Source organism: Rhynchophorus ferrugineus, unplaced genomic scaffold (assembly GCF_030347505.1).
Source record: "Rhynchophorus ferrugineus isolate W39M unplaced genomic scaffold, kcgeb_rfMv2 rfM4, whole genome shotgun sequence".
NCBI classification, from domain to species: domain Eukaryota; kingdom Metazoa; phylum Arthropoda; class Insecta; order Coleoptera; family Curculionidae; genus Rhynchophorus; species Rhynchophorus ferrugineus.
Window position 1 is genome coordinate 18,829,061 of NW_027472583.1, and position 19,120 is coordinate 18,848,180.

At 32.3% G+C, this 19,120-nt stretch overlaps 1 protein-coding gene across 2 annotated transcripts; it reads right to left on the reverse strand.

The window, feature by feature from the left end:
* Positions 1-8,941: 8,941 nt before the first annotated feature.
* Positions 8,942-18,546, reverse strand: LOC143195889 (uncharacterized). 2 transcript variants are annotated; one of them, XM_076403401.1, is made up of 6 exons: positions 18,322-18,546; positions 17,939-18,237; positions 17,655-17,883; positions 14,825-15,186; positions 11,180-11,501; positions 8,942-11,118 (listed from the first exon to the last, which is right to left on the reverse strand). In XM_076403401.1, exons 2-6 carry the CDS (start codon positions 18,219-18,221, stop codon positions 10,899-10,901), a joined length of 1,416 nt encoding a protein of 471 aa, XP_076259516.1. In that variant the 5' UTR covers positions 18,222-18,237; positions 18,322-18,546; the 3' UTR covers positions 8,942-10,898. The 2 variants fall into 2 exon arrangements, with proteins under 2 accessions (XP_076259516.1, XP_076259515.1); XM_076403400.1 differs by having other exon boundaries at positions 17,939-18,245; positions 18,322-18,485.
* Positions 18,547-19,120: the final 574 nt, after the last annotated feature.

Sequence of the window (19,120 nt, forward strand, 5' to 3'; positions counted from 1 at the left end):
AGCAAGTAATAAACAGATACATCTTGTTCATGAAACGGGTTACATAGAAATAGACTATCAAAGTTATTGTTTTAGCCGGCTTGGTGCGCAGTGGTAAAGGCGATGGGACGGTCCTCCTACGGTTGCGATAGCCGCGGGTTCGAATCCTGCTGGGGCATGGTCGTCAATTTATGTTTGTAATTGTTAAATATTTGTGAATGTTCTAGGCAAGAGTGTAAAATCCTATAAGGGAAATGATCCCAGTCACGCCAATAACCAGGCTGGGTAAGACCGGATGTCTTTTGGGATGATTTCTAAAGTTGGTCACTCGCCAGTCGGTAGGTTTAATGATTAGGTTAAACTTTAGGCCCAGTCCAGATAAACCCATAGTTGGTAAAAGGAGATTTTAAAATATATTAAAAAAAAAGTTATTGTTTTTAAGTTCCATAGCTGGTATAAAATGGTGCCTTAAAGTTTTTTCCTAATTCGCAAAACATAGAGTATAGAACGAGCGTATAGAAGAGAATCTCCAATGAATTAGTAATGAAAAAGTTTAGTCTTTTTCGTATCAGGGGGCATATGAGTGTCAATATGAGTGCCGGAAAATTTAAAATATAATAATAATAATAATGATAATAATAGTAAGCTAAGTATGTCTAACATTTTAAGCAAACATTTTCCTCTACAATAGCAATATTATTTTAAAGAGGAACTTATAGAATTTTCTATTTTTAATGACAATATATTAATATTTAAAACATAATATAAAAAAAATCGACATAAAAGAACTTATACTTTGAAATATACAAATTTACAACTGAATTAAATACATAATACAGGACAATATATATTATGTTGAAGACCATCTATTTTAAAATTTTTTCTTTGATATATATTAATTGCAAGTATGTAATTGAACGCCATCCATATCAGTTGAATTGTATATAGATGTTGCAATAAAAAATGTTTCATTTTTTGCACTTTGCGGTTTTGTTGACATTTCTTACTTACCAAAACAAACAATTATCACTATAATTACATCTGGTTGAGAATGCTCAATACATTTAATTGCATTAAAAACACATTCATTTGTTTATATAAAATATTCTAAATTCACTTGATAAGTTAAGTCTCAAATCAGTTTTAAGTGAATAATCTGGGGATTAAATAGAACAGATTGTTATTGCTTGTTTGTTAAATAAATTGATAGTGCCAAATAATCTATGGAAAAATAATACGAATAATACAATGTCGATAGTGTCATCCTGGATAATGGCCTGGATGCTCTGAAATAAATGGTAGGAATTATTAGAGAGGTATGCTGGTCAGGTTAACAAGATATTAATTACACTTTATTTAACATAATGATTACATTTAACCCTCAAAAGGCCAAAAAATAGTTGTACTGAAGACCTGACTGCAGCACTTAACCTTTATTTTGTTTATTTTCCTCTAAAGACATGATTAAGTAAGTAAGCTTGAAATTGACTCCTTTTATCGACCATATAAAATTATTCAAATTTAAACATACGAATTTAACAAAAAAATAAACTATAAAAAACAATTAACAAAATAAACATATTTAATACGCGTTTTTTAAGTTTGTTTTATCAGCCATGTTGAAAATTGTATCCCAACTCGAAAGAGACGCTTGCTTTTCCTGCTAATTCTGCTAATCCTGTTACTATCAAGCACTAAGAATTTTAAGATTTTATATTCTTTGCCTTGTGGTACTTAAGAAATAATTGAAATGTAAATACCAAATATAAATTAGAGAGAATGTGGCGTTGCTGCTCATGACAATGATGAGTATAGGTTAACAAGGCATAGGGACAATTATTATGAGTGTGTGGACTTCTCACATTATGTAGCTTCACATAACAGGTGAATTGAAAAGTCCCCGGCCTACCATAATAAAACACATTTTTTTGGCAAAATTAGTTTTCTTATTCAACATAATTCCCGTCAAGGGTTATACACTGATTATAGCGAACCTGCAACTTTTCGATACCATTTGTGTAGTATGATTTGTCCTTTGCTTCAAAATAGGCCTCAGTTTCGGCAATCACCTCTTCATTCGACGAAAATGTCTTCCCGGCGAGTATTATTTTGAGTTCTATTGGATATAGTCACTGATTTTTGACACGGTTCCTTGTCTTGGTGAAACAGCACTTTCTTTTTCTTCAATTGCGGCCGTTTTTCGGCGATTTCGTCCTTCAAACGGTCCAATGCCTATCCAAACACTATGTAATTGTGGCTGTTAATGGTCCTTCTTTTTTCAAGGTAGTCAATGAAAATTATTCCATGCGCATCCCAAAATACAGACGCCATAACTTTGCTAACCAACTGTTGCCTTTTCCAATGCTTTGGAGGGGGTTCATCGTGTGCAATACACTCGGATGACTGTCGATTGGACTTCGGAGTGAAATGATGAAGCCATATTTCATCCATTGTCACATATCGACGCAAAAACTTGGGGTTATTACGCTTGATCATCTTCAAACACTGATCCAAATCATCAACTCGTCGTTATTTTTAGTTTAGTTTTTTTGCACAGAGCTTTCTCATACCCAAATGTTCGTGAATGATATGATGTACACGTTCAGTTGATATCTTTATAGTGTCTGCTATTGCATTCAGTTTTAATTTATGGCCATAAATCATTTTGTGGATTTTTTACATGTTTTCGTCGGTAACAACCTCTTTTGGCTGTCCACTGCGTTCACGGTTTTGGGTGCTCATTTCACCACGTCTAAACTTAGCATACCAATCCTTGATCGTTGATTTTCCTGGGGCAGTGTTCGGAAACTCGGCATCAAGTCAAGTTTTTGCTTCAACTGTATTTTATACCTTCAAAAGCAAAATTTTTTCAACACGCGAAAATCCTTTTTATCCATTTTTTCAACAATAACAAAATTTGCTTTACTCAAAATGCTAAAATTCACAAACACATGATCCAACAGCTGTCAAATTTATACACGCATATTTTGAGGGTTTAGGCTAACTAAAAATATATGCATTTAATTCTAGTAGCGCCATCTATGTGTCAGGCCGGAGACTTTTCAATAGACCCGTTATTTAAAAAGTAGTGTTCCCTAAATCAGAATCAATCAGTACCTCTTTATCTTGTACAACGAGTGGTTATCACTGTCTTAACATTGAATTTATATATGATGTATTATATTTTTTTTAAAGATATACGAATAGAGATAAAAGTATATTAGTGAGCAAATAATGTATTATTGTGTTTATTAGGTAATAAAAACTACAATCAATAAATTCGTGTTAATGACTATAATTCGACATAATAGATTTAAGATTGTTTTTGTTTAAGTTTATTCAAGGTTCCCAGGATTTTTATTTTTCACATTTTTATTAATAGGTTTATATCTTTATGAGGTATGATATGTTGAGTAATATATTATCAGGAAAAACATATATAATTAAATGTTTTAATGTTTTAAATCCCCATTTTTGATGTTTCTTAGTAGGTCAATTATCAATAAGTTAATACCACTTTTACTAATTATTTTCAAAATTATTTTTAATATTTCATGTTTGATCAGCTTAAAATAAATCAGGTCTTAAATATTAATTACAAAATGCTGAATGTAAAATAGATAGTTGCAAAATATTTTTGTTTCTGTTGATTTGTTAGTTTTTGATATTATTTTGCGAAATAATTACTAGAATATTGGCATATATTTAATAAATTGTTTGAAGAATTATTTCTATGTATCTTATGAAAGATAAGGATTTGTAGTTATGCAACTTTATATACATAATACCGTAATTTTAGTCATATAAGAGAGACTTCTCTGCATTGTAATTTTATTTTATGAGTATATTAGTTTTAAAAGTGTCTGGATGAAAATACTGTTTTACCTTACTTATACAAATTCATTTTTAAAATAAGAAATGATGCTGACAATATTACTGATTTGTTTATATTTTAAATTAAATGTATAAAATAAACTATTGTAGCTATTTGCAAATATTTTAATGTAGATTTATATATAGATTATGGCAAATAATTCAACGAATTTGACAAAACATGTCACGTTATTTGTCAAATTTATTTGATTTGGTGTTCGTCAAGATGTCGTCTCTTGATTATGTTTTTCAAGGTCAGTATTTTATATCGGATGTTTTTAAAACAGACATGATATTCACTAGGATGCTATAAACTTCATAAGAGATTTGATGTTTGCAGGTAATAGCGCTATCTTTGCTGATACATTTGTTGAGACCTCTAGCACTTTTCACGATATAGTTAGCATTACAGCCATAGCCACATGACTTTAAAATGAATAAAAAAAGGCCAAAGTAGTGATAAAGGACGTTCAAATATTTGGAATCGGTAATACAGAAGAAGTAAGCGCCACATACTGATCCAATAATAAGCCTAATGGGTCAAGCTGCTGAAGCTTCTGTTTCTCTATGATGGTACATGTGATAGAGAGGGAACATTGTAATACATATCAAAATTCGTTTGTTTCGAACGCTGATTTTGATAATACTTTTATATGGCTCTCATACTTGAATACTCTTCCAGTCTCATATCTGTAAGCAATTAGTAACTCGTTTCATATGCAACATTCAGTGCAGAGTTGAGTTCCAAGTATAGTCGCAGCAAGCAGCTCTGAAAAGACATATATCAAAATGATAGAAAATGACCTCAAAATGACTTTTTTATGCCAGAACTTGTAAGCTGATCGCCAACTGTAGCGAAATTCAGTGAAGAAAGTTAGTATGAATAGTACTAACAGCAGCACTTGGTAGAAAATGTGGATTGATGAAGATGATAAAGGAAAATTTATAGCATCATTTATATGAGTATTAATTAAAAATACTTGGAACTGCAACTGTAATTGTATATATGACATATTTCAGAATGTTTAATATAACGTCCCTGAATTCAAATAAGTATTTCAAATCAACAAATAATTATTGTTCAAGTTAATGGATCATAAACTGGCATGAAAGAAACCATACAATACTTAAAATGATATATTTTCCTCACAGTACATTAAATATTTAAATTGAATTTAAGGTTTTATTAAAATCTTGACATAATGGTGAAGGGACTTAGACACATTGTTATTACTAGTCATAAACAAAACTTGTTTCAAAACGATTTAAATATGCATCAGTTGATTGACTGACCTTTAGCTGACGCAGTTTTAATTGGGTAGTACCTTTCTAAAAGGGGTTTAGTCTTTTGGGAATATAAAGTTGGTAATGGACCTTTCAACCTCTTCTTATTAATGTTTTATTCCCTTTGCAAACTACGAAATAAATGGTAATTTGTAAAAGAGTTAATTAGAAAGTAAGATCGTGTCAAAGCTCTGCCTGGTAATTTGCTTCGTTCCTCTAGTTTACGGGGTGTCGGTTTGACGTAAAATGTTATCGCAATAATATATTTTATCAATGGACGCTGTCTTTGAATTTAGGTCATTTTAGTTTTAAATTCGTATTGGCATACCAGAATAATACTAGACAGCCTGGTTAGTGGCGTGACTGGGATCATTTTACTTGTCGGATTTTGTGTTATTGATTTTTGGACACGATTTCAAGCAGAATTCAAACCCGCGACCAACGTAACGGAGGACTGTCCGTCCGTAACCACTGCCTTTCTAAAGTGAGTGCTGCCTTTCTAAATGAACCAGTTTTAATAAAATTTTTCATTAAATATTTCGTTTGGTGCTATAGTAGACAGTTTATTTTATTTATGAAATATTTATGACGGGAAAATTGCACTTTATACAAGATTATGATCATCAATAATAAATAATACATTTTTATTCACACTACATAGAGTAGTATTAAGTTGTACATTTTTGAGTTAATTATGTGAATTTATTCTTTATTGATAATTAATTGATGTACTTGTTTTTGTCTTAGTTTGAAAGTGACCTTTGATCCTTTGATATTCATATTCTGCAGTAGTCGTAGACTACTGGAATTTGCGAACGTTGAAAAAATATGAGAAGAGTTCAAAGAGCACCACTCAGAGGATCAAAAAGGCTAAATGATGATCGATTATACATTCAATACACTTAAATAACTAACTTTTACTTCAACTGTAAGCTGAACAACAATTACGTAGATTTTTTAGTCTTTTCCCCAGATGGGAAGTGATATACAATGCTATTGATATTAGGGTAGTGTTTGACGTTTGATTTGTTTAAAATATGAGGGTTTTCATTAAAATATGATTTAATAGGCGGTAATAATGATTCATATAGTAGTTTTAGCAAGTGGCCACTACTGCCATTTAAAATAATATGTTGGACCTATAAATTAGTTTTAAGGGATTTTCTTTAATTTGAAACTTTATTGTGAAAAATCGGGACAGTGTATTTTTTAAAAGCATTAAAGTCAGAAGGAGCAAGGTCTGGAGAATACGAATTGGATGACTTCAAGTATGCTTTCACTAGTTTTGCAACATGTGGTCCAGCGTTGTCCTGCTAAAGAATGACATTATCGTCTCTTTGTAAATTGAAACTTCTTACAAATGCGATTTGCTCGGTACAAATATACATTTTCAATGCACTGAAAAATTGTTTTGTTCACATTTCGATGAAATAACATACTCCAAAGTGAACCTTGTCAGTGAGGTTTCTACATGAAGTCGGTTACAAATGTACCCGATGCCTAGGGTGTTGGTCACCGAGAAAAAAAAACCCTTACAATGAAGTAACAAAAATTACAAGATATTTAAAATTAAGGACCAATTTAAACAGTTTACAAAAATACTTAATGGTTTTTTTATAGTGTTTAAGAAATGTATTTTTTTTTAATTATAGGAAAATATCGATATATCGATCAAAAAAATATGGGCCAAAAATATCGAAATTTCTTTGAAAAAATATCGATATATCGATGTTTTTTCGTTATTTTTTGGCCATTCTCACCTGATGCGACTTAATGTAAATATATGTCTATTTATTGGAAACAAAATATTTGCAGCCTAATTATGGATATAATACAAAAACCAAGGTATCGCTTTGCATCAACACGGATTAATAACACTGTAAAACAGAAGACCCTGCAACAAAGAAGCCGCATGCATTATGCACTCGCTTATCCTGCATTTTATCCTGTGTTACGAGGAAAATAGGTCGACGAGAGAGTGTTCAGAATACGGTATCGGCTCTGGCTGGACAAAAATATCCAATTAATATGTCGGACGGTGGAAAATTCTTGCGATATGGCCCACTAAAGCGCACCTGACAAGTTAAAATGTATGCCAAGGCACGCCTCAACTTTCCTCATAAACCAGCATTGGGTTGGCGTAAAACTGGGAATGTTTTTTCTTACAACTGTGATGTTTGGGGAGTATTTTAAATATTTTATAAAACCTGGCCGTTCTAAAAAATACTTGTGCATTTGTATATATGTTCATATTCTTATTGAGAATGAGAATGAAGCCTCACATTTTCTTCATTATAATAGTTTCCCAAAGTTCATTCTTAGTTCTATGTTATATTATGGAATTTAACTATTCGAATTAAACCTTAATATTAAATGTGCCCTGCACTAATCTATTTATTGCAAAATAAGTGTTACTAATTGTTTGTTTTAGTACATTTTTTTTGTGCTGTGACAAATAATGTGTTTATTCCTAATTTTTACTTAAAACATGCCTAAAACTTTTAGGGAAGATAAATGAAGAAATAAACTGATGTAGTTAAAAACTCAAGGACATTGGCATATTTTGGTTTTGTGACTTGCTGTTTCAACATTAAAAGGAATGGTTTTTTTTTCTCCAAGTCTAGTTTGGGTATTTGGTGACATGAGAAAGGTTTGATCTATTAAATATTACTGAAACTAAATGGATAAATAACTAGAGATTACTATTAGTTACCATAACTCGACTGATTGCTCATATATCCAAGAATAATCGAACGGGATACCTAGAAATATGGGACAAATAAATTATTCCATGTGCTCGTCTCTATGTTTCAAATCTCATTAAAATCAGGCTTAGGTATCATAGGAAGGGAAGGTTTATGTTGTAATGAAAGGTAACAGGCTTGTTTTTGTGTAATGAATAAAGCCAGTATTCTAGTCCAGAAATTTGAAGTAATCGATTTTTAGTCAACAAGAATCAAACCAAAATTTTTATTTAAATTACGGCTGTTTGGAAAAATATTTCCGATTTTTTTTAGATAGTAATTATCCCAATATTTGTAGTTATAGCTTTAGTTTGATACGATACAAGAATATATAAAGAAGGTGTATTGCAAATTTCAAATAAATCGGTTCAGTAGAATATAAGATATCATATCAACCGTAAAAACGTTTGCTGAATCTCTGAAAATAATTTAAATATTGTAAAATGGGAAAAATCGATATTTTCAAATTTCTAAACTACTCGTAGAATATCCCCCAACGAAATTTTTTAAAATGTTTGCATAGTTTTTCGATTGCGATTAGAATATTCCTGTTTTTTTCAAAAAACTTAATGGCAACAAGTCTAGCGGGGTGAAAAAGTACGATCTTGATAGGTAATTGGTATCTGTGACGTCACCTCTGCGAGCAATAACGCTCAAATCGTCCATTCAGAACATTTAATCAGTCCTACCCCACTCTGTCTTCTTCAGACGTTTCTTGCTTCAATTATTAATATTAATCATTTTAAATTAAATTATTAATAGATATTAGAGTAATAGTACTTAAAAAATTGCAAAAATGGGTTATGTATAAGATCTAAAGGTGAAGAGTTCAGGCGTCGGAATCAATTCCTGCCAAACAAGACGCAAAAGTTTCTCAAAAAAAGGCAACAGTAAAAATACGCTTTCCTAAATTTATCTTAAATATATTATCGAAATAAAGGAATACGCTACGAATTAATTCTAACGCCTAATTACTAAATAGCTGTAATTTACATTTCAGAATTTCAAATTAAATGTTTGTAATGAGGTTATGTACGTTTTCTTTTAAATAAGGAACAAAAATCACTTAAAATTATATTTTAAAATTGCAGGTACTTAAATATATCTCTGCTCCAAAATTGAAACAATTTTTCAATAAAATAGATACAGTAACACAATAGTTATACAAGGCCATTCCAACCTTATATACAGGATGTCCATTAGGCGAGTTCATATTAAAAATAATATATTAAAAATAACATGAAGTGTTTTTACAAGAAAACTGACGTTGAATACTTGATTCTGATATTCTATCTTGATATAACTCTGGTCTACCCTTTCTAGTATTTCTAAATCAACAGTTCACTTAATGATGAAAGATTGTATTTTCATCTTTGTTTTTAAAATTAAATTAATGTAAGCTTTAATGAACAATAATGGGTTCCAAGGCAGCGTAGTGTAAATAAAGTAATATTCAATAAAGTAGACTTTGTTTCATTTAGGCGATGGCGATGGTGAAAAGTGCAAATATTGCACCACAATTAACCTATATAAAAAGCGCAAAAAGTTGTTACACTGTTGAAACTTGATTGTTTGGGATGCTCTATGTTTTTATAGAGTTCTTTTTGGTAGACTTTCAATTAGAGGAGAGTGTAGGAATGGAGGAAAAAGAGGGAGGTATTTTTTGCAAAACGTAAAACTTTCTGATGTGGAACTGCTACTGAGGCGACCTTGAGTCATGTCGACTTTTATATCGTGGAATAACTGTATACAACATACCCAGAAATATAATCCCAGATGTTGAATACGGGCGAGGTGCTAGCAGGCCAACTATGAAACGATAACGATTATCTGGCAACCTCGAGACGTTTATCTGGGATGTTATTGAAGGGTACTTTGATTATTCTGTAAACGACCATAGTTCAGTTCAGAAGTGCCACCATCGCAATGATCCAAGCCCAAACCTCGTTAGCACTTAACACCGTTGCCTTTTTTTACCACTTGTATCTTCATATTTTTATATTACTTCAATAAATAACGGTCACATAATTGTAACAATAGCGTAAACACCATTGTTTCATTTCGTATTAGCTCCATTCACCGAGCTATATAATTTACTCTAAATTACTATAGTGTGACTGACTCTGAAGATCAAGATTTTCGTTTTAATTTATCTGCGAGAAATATAAGCTTAGTTTTTATTAAACTAGAATTGACAGAACAGGTTTTAACAACTCTTTCTTTTAGTTAGAATAACATAGCGTGAAAACAAATTAAAAGTTTTAATTTTAAATCCTACACGTTTTACAGCGTTTATTTTGAATCAATTTACTTATCAAGAATCATTTCTTGATATAATTTAGTGGTGTTGGGGTAAACCCAGCCATGGACTAAAGGAAACATCCATGATTTCCTCATCAACACCTAATCCATGGATTTCTGCTGGCAGAAGTTGTTGGGAATTAACTTAGTCTACTGAGATATAGGTAGAATCTTGTAGTCGAGGGTGTATGACCATTAAAGGAGTTCAGCCGTGGACTATCGGAAGAAGGGGACATGGCATTAAACTTGGGTAACCATTTAATTCAGTCTATATCATGAAAATTTGAGTAAAATACTGATATTTAGAATATCATCAAAGGCAAGCTGGAGGATGTAGGTACTAAAATTGATACTCATAAATAATTTTACTACAACTGTGAGTTATCCGGACTGGTCAATCATCACGTACATACATATCTTTGATTTGTTTGTTTCTTTAGAATATTTATGGTTGTTCGGAAATATTTATCCATGAGGCATGTTTAGTAAACCTTTTGTTTATATTAAAATAGGATTGGATTATCAACATTGTAACAAGTCGTCACTTCTTTCTTCTAAAATAAAGTAGTTTTCGTTCATAATTTAACTATCCCTTTCCAATTTCTTTGGTTTAATTTATAAAATTCTGAATTATGAACTATCCCACTGGACATACTGTACTTCCATTTCAGCACGAGGCCTTTTGATATATAATTCTCACTAATCACCTAACACTAATTAAAACACGGGAAGTAACGTCAGGTCCGTATTCGATATTTGGCAGGACAGTTTCAGTTCTATAAATTCTTCCTCTGTCACAGCCCACTCTGATATCGTACCTAACACTCGTAAACTAGGACATGCTGCACATAAAACTTCTACCGACACGACCGTTAAATTCTCGGCGAAACTAAACACCAACTCTTCCAGTTGTGGAAAACTGTGCTCGGTAACTAGCCTGAAAAGAAACAACAATGAACGACGCTATTGTCAGCGTTTATTATTTAGGAGCGACTTACGTAATGATATCGTCGTCAGTCAGACTTAAGCTGGATCCTATTGTGACCGATTTTACTTCGGGCGAATTAGTGATCAATGCTATGACGTCCTTATCGCTAATATCACAGTATAATATTTGTACTTTTTGTAATCTATGGAGTGATAATTTTTCCGGGTGGGAGAACTTCAAACTCATCTGGAAGCATTCCAAGTTTCTCAGGTTTGGTGCGTACCGGCAGAAGTCTCCGATATCTAAAGTGTCGTCTTTATTGTGATTTAGTTGTAAAATTTCCATCCTGTTCTCAGATTTCTGTAGGAAGGACACGATTTCCGTTTTGGTTCCTGTTGAAAATAACAAAAATATTAAATAACGTCTAGATCGATAAACAAAGCTGTTTTTTGCCGATTCGATGCGAAGCTGTCGATGACAAAGAACTTAATATCTTTCTAAATTATACTGTTGGCGTGTATTTACGCTTTAAAGAAGTTTCTTGAGATATAAAGAGACACCCTTGCTATTTTCTACCGTTCGTTATTTGATACGAATGTAATAGCAACAACTGCTATATACATTAGATTACATATGAATGAGTGAAGCCTTGAATGAGCTAAAAATAATATAGGTACTTTTGTCGTTCAATAATGGCGTTATGTTTTCTTAAAAATAAAAATGATATATTTTTTTTATAAACACGTCAGAAGCGTTATATAGATCTGTCATCTCTTTTGTATATTTGTAGCTGTTTAAAATTGACGTGCATAGTATTTTTTATAACAGAAACAAATGGAAAACGTGAGAAAAACAACCGTATTTTTATTTTTAGAGTGGAAGCTTAGATTAAATATTATATAATATTTTTGGAATTTTTTATATTCAGAATGAGTAGCAATGAGTACCAATAAAAAATTATGAGCTACACAACTATTGACATACATTAGATACTAAGAGTAGAAAAGTAATGCATGTAAAGGCTAAAAAAGTGTATCAGGTGTGCCGGAAAGTCATTACCGGTTTTATTAACATACGTCACTAGGCTTAAGTATGCAATGTTATGATTTGAAATATAACAGGTCAATTGAAAAGCCCCGGCCTACCATAGTAAAACACATTTTTTTGGCAAAATTATTTTTTTTTATTCAACATAATTCCCTTCAAGGGTCATACACTGATTATAGCGACCCTCCAACTTTTTGATACTGTTTTTGTAGTACGATTTGTCCTTTGCTTCAAAATAGGTCCCACTTTCGGCGATCACCTCTTCATTCGACGAAAATTTCTTCCCAGCGAGCAATATTTTGAGATATGAGAACAGGAAATAGTTGCTGGAGGCCAGGTGTGTAGAATACGGTGGATGAGGGAGCAATTCGAAGCCCAGTTCATGGATTTTTGCCATCGTTTTCACTGACTTGTGACACTCTACATTGTCTTGGTGAAGCAGCACTTTCTTTTTCTTCAAATGTGGCCGTTTTTCGGCTATTTCATACTTCAAACGGTCTAATAACGCTACATAGTAGTCACTGTTGATGGTACTTCCTTTTTAAAGGTAGTCAATAAAAATTATTCCATCAGCATCCCAAAATACAGACGCCATGACCTTGCCAGCCGACTGTTGCGTTTTCCCACGCTTTGGAGCGGATTCATCGTGTGGAGTGCACTCGGATGACTGTCGATTGTCATGTTTCATCCATTGTTACATGTTGACGCAAAACTGGGGTTTATTACGCCTGATCATCTTCAAACACTGCTCCGAATCATCAACTCGACGTTGTTTTTGTATAAAAGTGAGTTCGCGCAGCACCCACTTTGCACAGTGCTTTCTCGTACCCAAATATTCGTGAATAATATGATGTAATTTCATCTTACGGTCATTCAAAATCATTTAGTGGATTTTTAAAATGTTTTCGTAGTAACAATCTCTTTTGGCCGTCCAATACGTTCACCGTTTTTGGTGCTCATTTCACCATGTCTATACATAGCACACCAATCATTGATGGTTGATTTTCCTGGGGCAGTATCTTGAAACTCGGCATCAAGCCAAGTTTTTGCTTCAACTATATTTTTTCCCTTCAAAAAACAATATTTTGTCAACACACGGAAATTACTTTTTATCCATTTTTTTCACAGTAACAAAAGTTGCTTCACTCAAAATGCTATAATTCACAAACTAATGATCCGACAGCTGTCAAATTTATATACCCATCTTTAGTTTAGTTAGGATTAGGGGTAACCAAAAAACATATGGGTTTAATTCTAGTAGCGCCATCTATGTGTCAGGCCGGGGACTTTTCAATTGACCTGTTATGGCATTTTATTCTACTGTCATTAAGCCTCAAATCTATATATGTTATATTTTGCGAAAGGAACACCGGCATCAATTTATAACCCTTTGAAAAAATGTCAAATTTCGTGCCCAAAAACGTGTATTTGCGACACGCATTATTTTTGTTATTTAATCAAAATCAAAACGCTGAAAATCGTTTGCTGACAGAAGCTCATGGTGACTATGCTCTAAACTTAAAAACATATGAGGCGTGGTTTCGAAAATTCAATACTGGTGATTTTGAGGTAAAAAGCAAAGAAAGTTCTGGTAGACCAAAAGAGTTTGAATATGTGAAACTGCAAGAGTTATTCGATGAAGACCTAAATCAAACTCAAAATCAATTAACAGAGAAGTTAAATGTAGTCCAACAAACGATTAGCGACCGATTACAAGTAATGGTGACAGGCAAATGGAAAATCGAAAAATCGTCTGTGAAATGCTGCTTCGACGATATGACCGGAAGTCATAGTATAGAATAGTGACGAGTGATAAAAAGTGGGTTTATTTCGAAAACCTGAGTGCAAAAAATCATAGTTATCACCTAGCAAAGCCGGCCGATCGACTCTAAGACCAAATTTTCTTGGTCACAAAACTTACAACTTGCAATTACCGACAAGAGTTGGTCAATTTTTAGAATCGACTCGTATATACGGTAAAATGATTTTATAGTACAATAACTTGACTTCTCCTAAAGCAGAACTGGCCAAGGAGGCGTTGAAAGCACTTGGATGGGACATATTATCGCACCAGCTCTACTATCCAGACCTTATACCAACCGACTACCAACTTTTCGCATCAATGAGACACGCGCTTGCAGAGCAGCTCTTCGACAATTTCTACGAAGTTAGAAAATGGCTCGTTGGCTGGTTTTGTTCAAGGGATAATGGATAATGGATAACAATGGGTCGTTCATTCGTCTCATTTTCAACAACGCATGACCTTGGTCATCAGAAAAAGACACCAAGTGCCATGAATTTAGCAAGATTATAGTTTATAATGAAAGCGGTAAAATTTACTGAATGACCTAATATTATTTACTATTAATTTGACTATACTACATGTAGACTATATTACATGTAGTAACATGTACCGCATTTTTTATCGTCTATATTCTTGAAAAGGAAATAAGATTCTGCCATCAGACATTATTTTTATATTAAACTATAAATAATAGTGAGTTATTTGATTCATGTATAACCGAGGTAAATCTTTTCCCTTTAAGAGTCTTTAAGCGTTCGATAATTCATTGATCTTAAACTAATAGTGCCAAAATTTCACAAAATTGGGTTATAATATAATCTAAACATTTACCATTGCCAACGTAGTAAATAGAAAAATTATTACCTTGTGTTAATTTTAAAGAATTAAGTTTCTTCAAGCGATAAAATTGTTCGACTACCCCATCTGCGGGAATGCTGAAATGAGCGTGGTCCAATAGAGGACATGTATTAACAATGGAGTCAAATATTTCGGGTGTAGTCGACGTATCGTAAATATACGTAAGCTTCGATATATAATGCGGATTCCTTTGAGATACGATATGGAGAGCATGTCCCGTAAACGAGTACGTTTTGATTATGGATAAATTGGGAAGGTTCTCGATTATGTCGGCCATCAGTTCGAAGTTGCTTTCAGTGCCGAAGCATAAGTCTTTTTTTCCGTAGCTGCCGATATCCAGAATTCTGAGGGTCTCACTCTTTAGAACCCTAAAATAAATAAATTGTTTTATTTAATCATGTATAGAATGTAGTTGATATCGAAATGAAAGTTGCTAATTATTATTAATAATTTTACTATTTTAGTACATTTTATTTATTAAATATATTAGATTTTCTTTCGAGTTCTGCTTCATTACCTGAATATGAAGCAGCTTTCAGAATTATAGAGTTATTTAGTGTCATAGAAAATGATATATTTTAATGTAGAATCAAAACAAAGAAGTACCGTTCCATGGTGTGAAGGTTCCAATACGATGTATAGATTTTGCATTTAAACGAGATTAGTCTTAATTCCGATTTTAAAAAAGAATATTTTTTAGTAATGATTATATATCCAGAACAGTTGACTGTTTAATGTGTCTTGTGGAATCATATGGACTGTATTTAAAAATCCGATGAAAAAACAGAAATTTATTATATATTATTTATTGGTGATTTATTTTAAAGCTCTATACTTCTCTTTTACCTCTAAAAATACAGTTTACATCTAAAAGAAGTCAAGTATTAAATTCAGTTTTTGATTCTTGTAAATGATGCAGCTTTACAAAATTTCAAGATTATGATGTTAACAGATTTATAAGTACATATCATAAAGATGTTTTCCCTTGAACTCATTTAATCAATCAGGATCAACTTATTTATCAAGAAAAGAAACAGATTTTCAAGAAAAGTTGAAAGGTTGACTGAAATTAATGTGAACTAACATGGTCTACAGGCACTTCGACAGAAAATTGCGGAACGAAAGCACAGGTGATACTTATGAGCACTGTGCCTACAACTGTAAACGCTCCAAACGACAACGTACATCTTTGTGGTCGTTTCTTTACAAATGATGTGTTATATTGAGTGACCTTGGTTGCCTTGGTTAAATTAAACTAGTAAAATTAAATATTTTTGTATTTTGGTATGCTCAAAACGAGAATTGCATGGGAAAATTGCACGACTTCAGCATTTTCAGGATTTTAATCTTCCCAAAGAGTTGCTTGGCACAAAGTTTAAAATCCTTAACTTATACTGTCTTCCACCTTGTTTAGATATCGTGAGAAAGAGTTCATTACTTACTTTTGTACAAGAGGATGAATTAAGATAAAATACGATATACCTCAATGATGACTTTTCACAGATTCATAAAAATGAAGCACTTTTGATTCAAAATGGCGATTTCTATGGTTTTCTGTGGGTCATTAGGTACAATTCAAAGAAACCTACAAGAACTTGAAATTGGTTTTTCGCAAATTAAAATATGAAGACTATGGTTAGCAGGTGTGTGGCAATTTCAACATTTTGGGCATAATGCGCGAACAACAGGCTGTGTTTATTACTATGCTTTTTGCATCTATGACATAGCAGAAACAGACCAAATCTCTTGATAAAAAGTTTAAAGTTGGCAAACAGAACGTTCTCCAAGGGACATTGGTACCTTCATATAAAGTTTTTATCATTGCTGCACATGAAGTCGGTATTGATGGAGCAATTTGTAAAATCATTTCCCAAAGATTGAGCTTTCTTCAAATACATAGTTTCTAAATCTCTCAGAAGTACAGGTGAAGGAATTTGTTTTCATCTGACCAGACATTAGACAGCTTATGGCTGACTCACGACCATGATGGATCCTCAAAAAAAGGGTGACTTGCTTACAAGGAAGCTACAGAGGATTTTCAGGTAATAATAAAGGCCCTAACTATAAATTAAACGTCAAAACAATGTTAAAAGTAATATTTATTTAAAAGTATATTCTCTTTTATTTTAATGGAATAAATCATCGAACAAACTGTCAACAAACGTTGTGTTCTATTACAAAAAGTGAGTCAATTTTGGATTCATTACACCCAAAAAAACATAAAGATTATGTCACAAAACCGATATTATAATTTTTCTTGCACTATAGGTTATTAAGAATTAATCTTATATTTTTAATGAGTCCAAGGAAGTATCGAACAATTCAGTTATTTTAACGAAATATTTATCAAATAATAAATAAAGTTGACTTACTTAACAAAGTTAACACTCGTCTTTGAAGGAGTTACCTAATATTTATTTATTTCAAACAAGATTTTTATTTTTATTTCTGTCTCAAGTACAGAAAAATTATTTATAGCAAGTTTATAATATTATTATATAGCAAGTTAGTTAAGGTTATATTACTAAACAACAAACCAATCCTTTCAAATGAACCGAACATACTATAGTAAATATTTTGTACATATGCTAATAGAGCTATTTCCGTCCTTGTATTTTCAATGGCCTGTTCTATTAATCTCAAGGTAACACGTAATATTTCAACTCTCGCGTATATTAATGTTGTTATTGGTCTCAGCGATAAACACCGTTGGATGTTTTGTTAAATCTCTTAGTTGAATCACCAATATTTATTTGTAAATAAACAACTTATTTAACGCAAAACATATTTTTCTTGTTAGGTAGTATGTGTTGTTAGATAACAAAGATTCACTTACTTTATACCTTCACGGGTATATCCGCCTTCTCCAGATATATCCAACAAAGTCAAATACTTCAAATTGTTAATCGAACTTATAACAGTATCATCTGGCATATGAGGTATCTCCAATGATCTCAGTTCCGTAAGATTATCAATAATACTAGCTAATAATTGTGGATAATCTCTAGCCCAGACACCTTTTAAATTAAGTTTCTGTAGTCGTTTTCCCTTTTCAATGATTATACCTAAAAATAAGACGGAATCAAACTTGTTCATGGTTTATAAAATCGGTCTATTTACTCAAAATTTGATCGTAGTAAAACCTGGGGAACATTCCTGTTTTGAGTTGTTTGACGTCGTGTCGGAGCAGGACCTGCAGGGAATTGAACCTGATGCTGGCGTCCAGATTTAAGATATTCATTATTTCATTTTGTAGCATCTCCAGGATGTTATAGGAGGTCATCGTCAGGTAGTTGCGTAAAATGTCAAAATGTTTTTCGTCTAAGAGAGCGTGGATTAGAACCAGTACCATTGTTCTGGTGCTGATATCTTTCAGACTTGGCGGTTGTATTTTCGGAGGCATTTTAACAATTGATGAGCTAAAAAACTAAAGCGGCTCCAGTGTGGGGGATTGAAATAATCACAATGGGGCGAATAAAGGCAAGAAAACACGTCATTCTTACCTTTTAGAACTTTTCCGGATCCGTACATATCGTTAAGAAATGTTTTTTCGATGGCATCGTTGACTGCACGTTATATCTCACTTCGCACTCGAGATAAACTATTTAATCTACGACAATAACAGATAAACGGATCAGCTGCTGACGAATCGATCACGGTAACTGATGTAAATATAGACACGGTGCTGGTATATTTAGCATTTCGCGTTTGGACGAAGTCGTTAGACTGGGGTACGACATTGTTTTAATGGTACAATGCGCTGTTAATTAGCAACGGTTTATTTTCGTTTTTTTTTATTAGTGGATTGCTATTAGTTCGAACAATCGTTTTATCGCTTTATTATGGATTCTTTTAATTGAAATTATTAATGTTTTCTTGGCCTGTTTACCAACTTGTTTCAAAATATAATCATTGATAGAAACCTTACTATAAAATGCGTTGCCGCAAGGGCAAAGTGTAGGTGTTTTCAATAAAGGAGCGTCGATGTTGAAATGATTGTGATAAGAATAAGAATGTAATAAGGTTTGAGTGAGGCTTTAATTAAATTTTTATTCTTATTTTTTGTTATGAAAGAGTAAGTTTTGCACTAGGCATATCGAAAAATATCGATATTTAAAAAATAATAGGCCGATATATCGCTCTTTTTGTCGATTGTTTTTCCGATATTTTTCCATATAAAAAAAATAAAGATATTTTTGTTTTATGTACTTTTAAATTAAAGTTTTGTGTATTTAACCTTAAATATTTATTCGGAATATCTATACTTTTTAAAATATTAGGTTTGTTGGAAACATATTTGTT

What these genes read in the sequence shown, in the direction of transcription:
- LOC143195889 (XM_076403401.1), bottom strand. Translation starts at nt 18,221, where the DNA reads ATGCCTCCGAAAATACAACCGCCAAGTCTGAAAGATATCAGCACCAGA. An exon ending in TTACTACGATCAAATTTTGA is followed by an intron (nt 17,884 to 17,938) that starts GTAAATAGACCG and finishes TCTTATTTTTAG; the next exon opens with GTATAATCATTGAAAAGGGA. An exon ending in TTCTTTAAAATTAACACAAG is followed by an intron (nt 11,502 to 14,824) that starts GTAATAATTTTT and finishes TATTTTCAACAG; the next exon opens with GAACCAAAACGGAAATCGTG.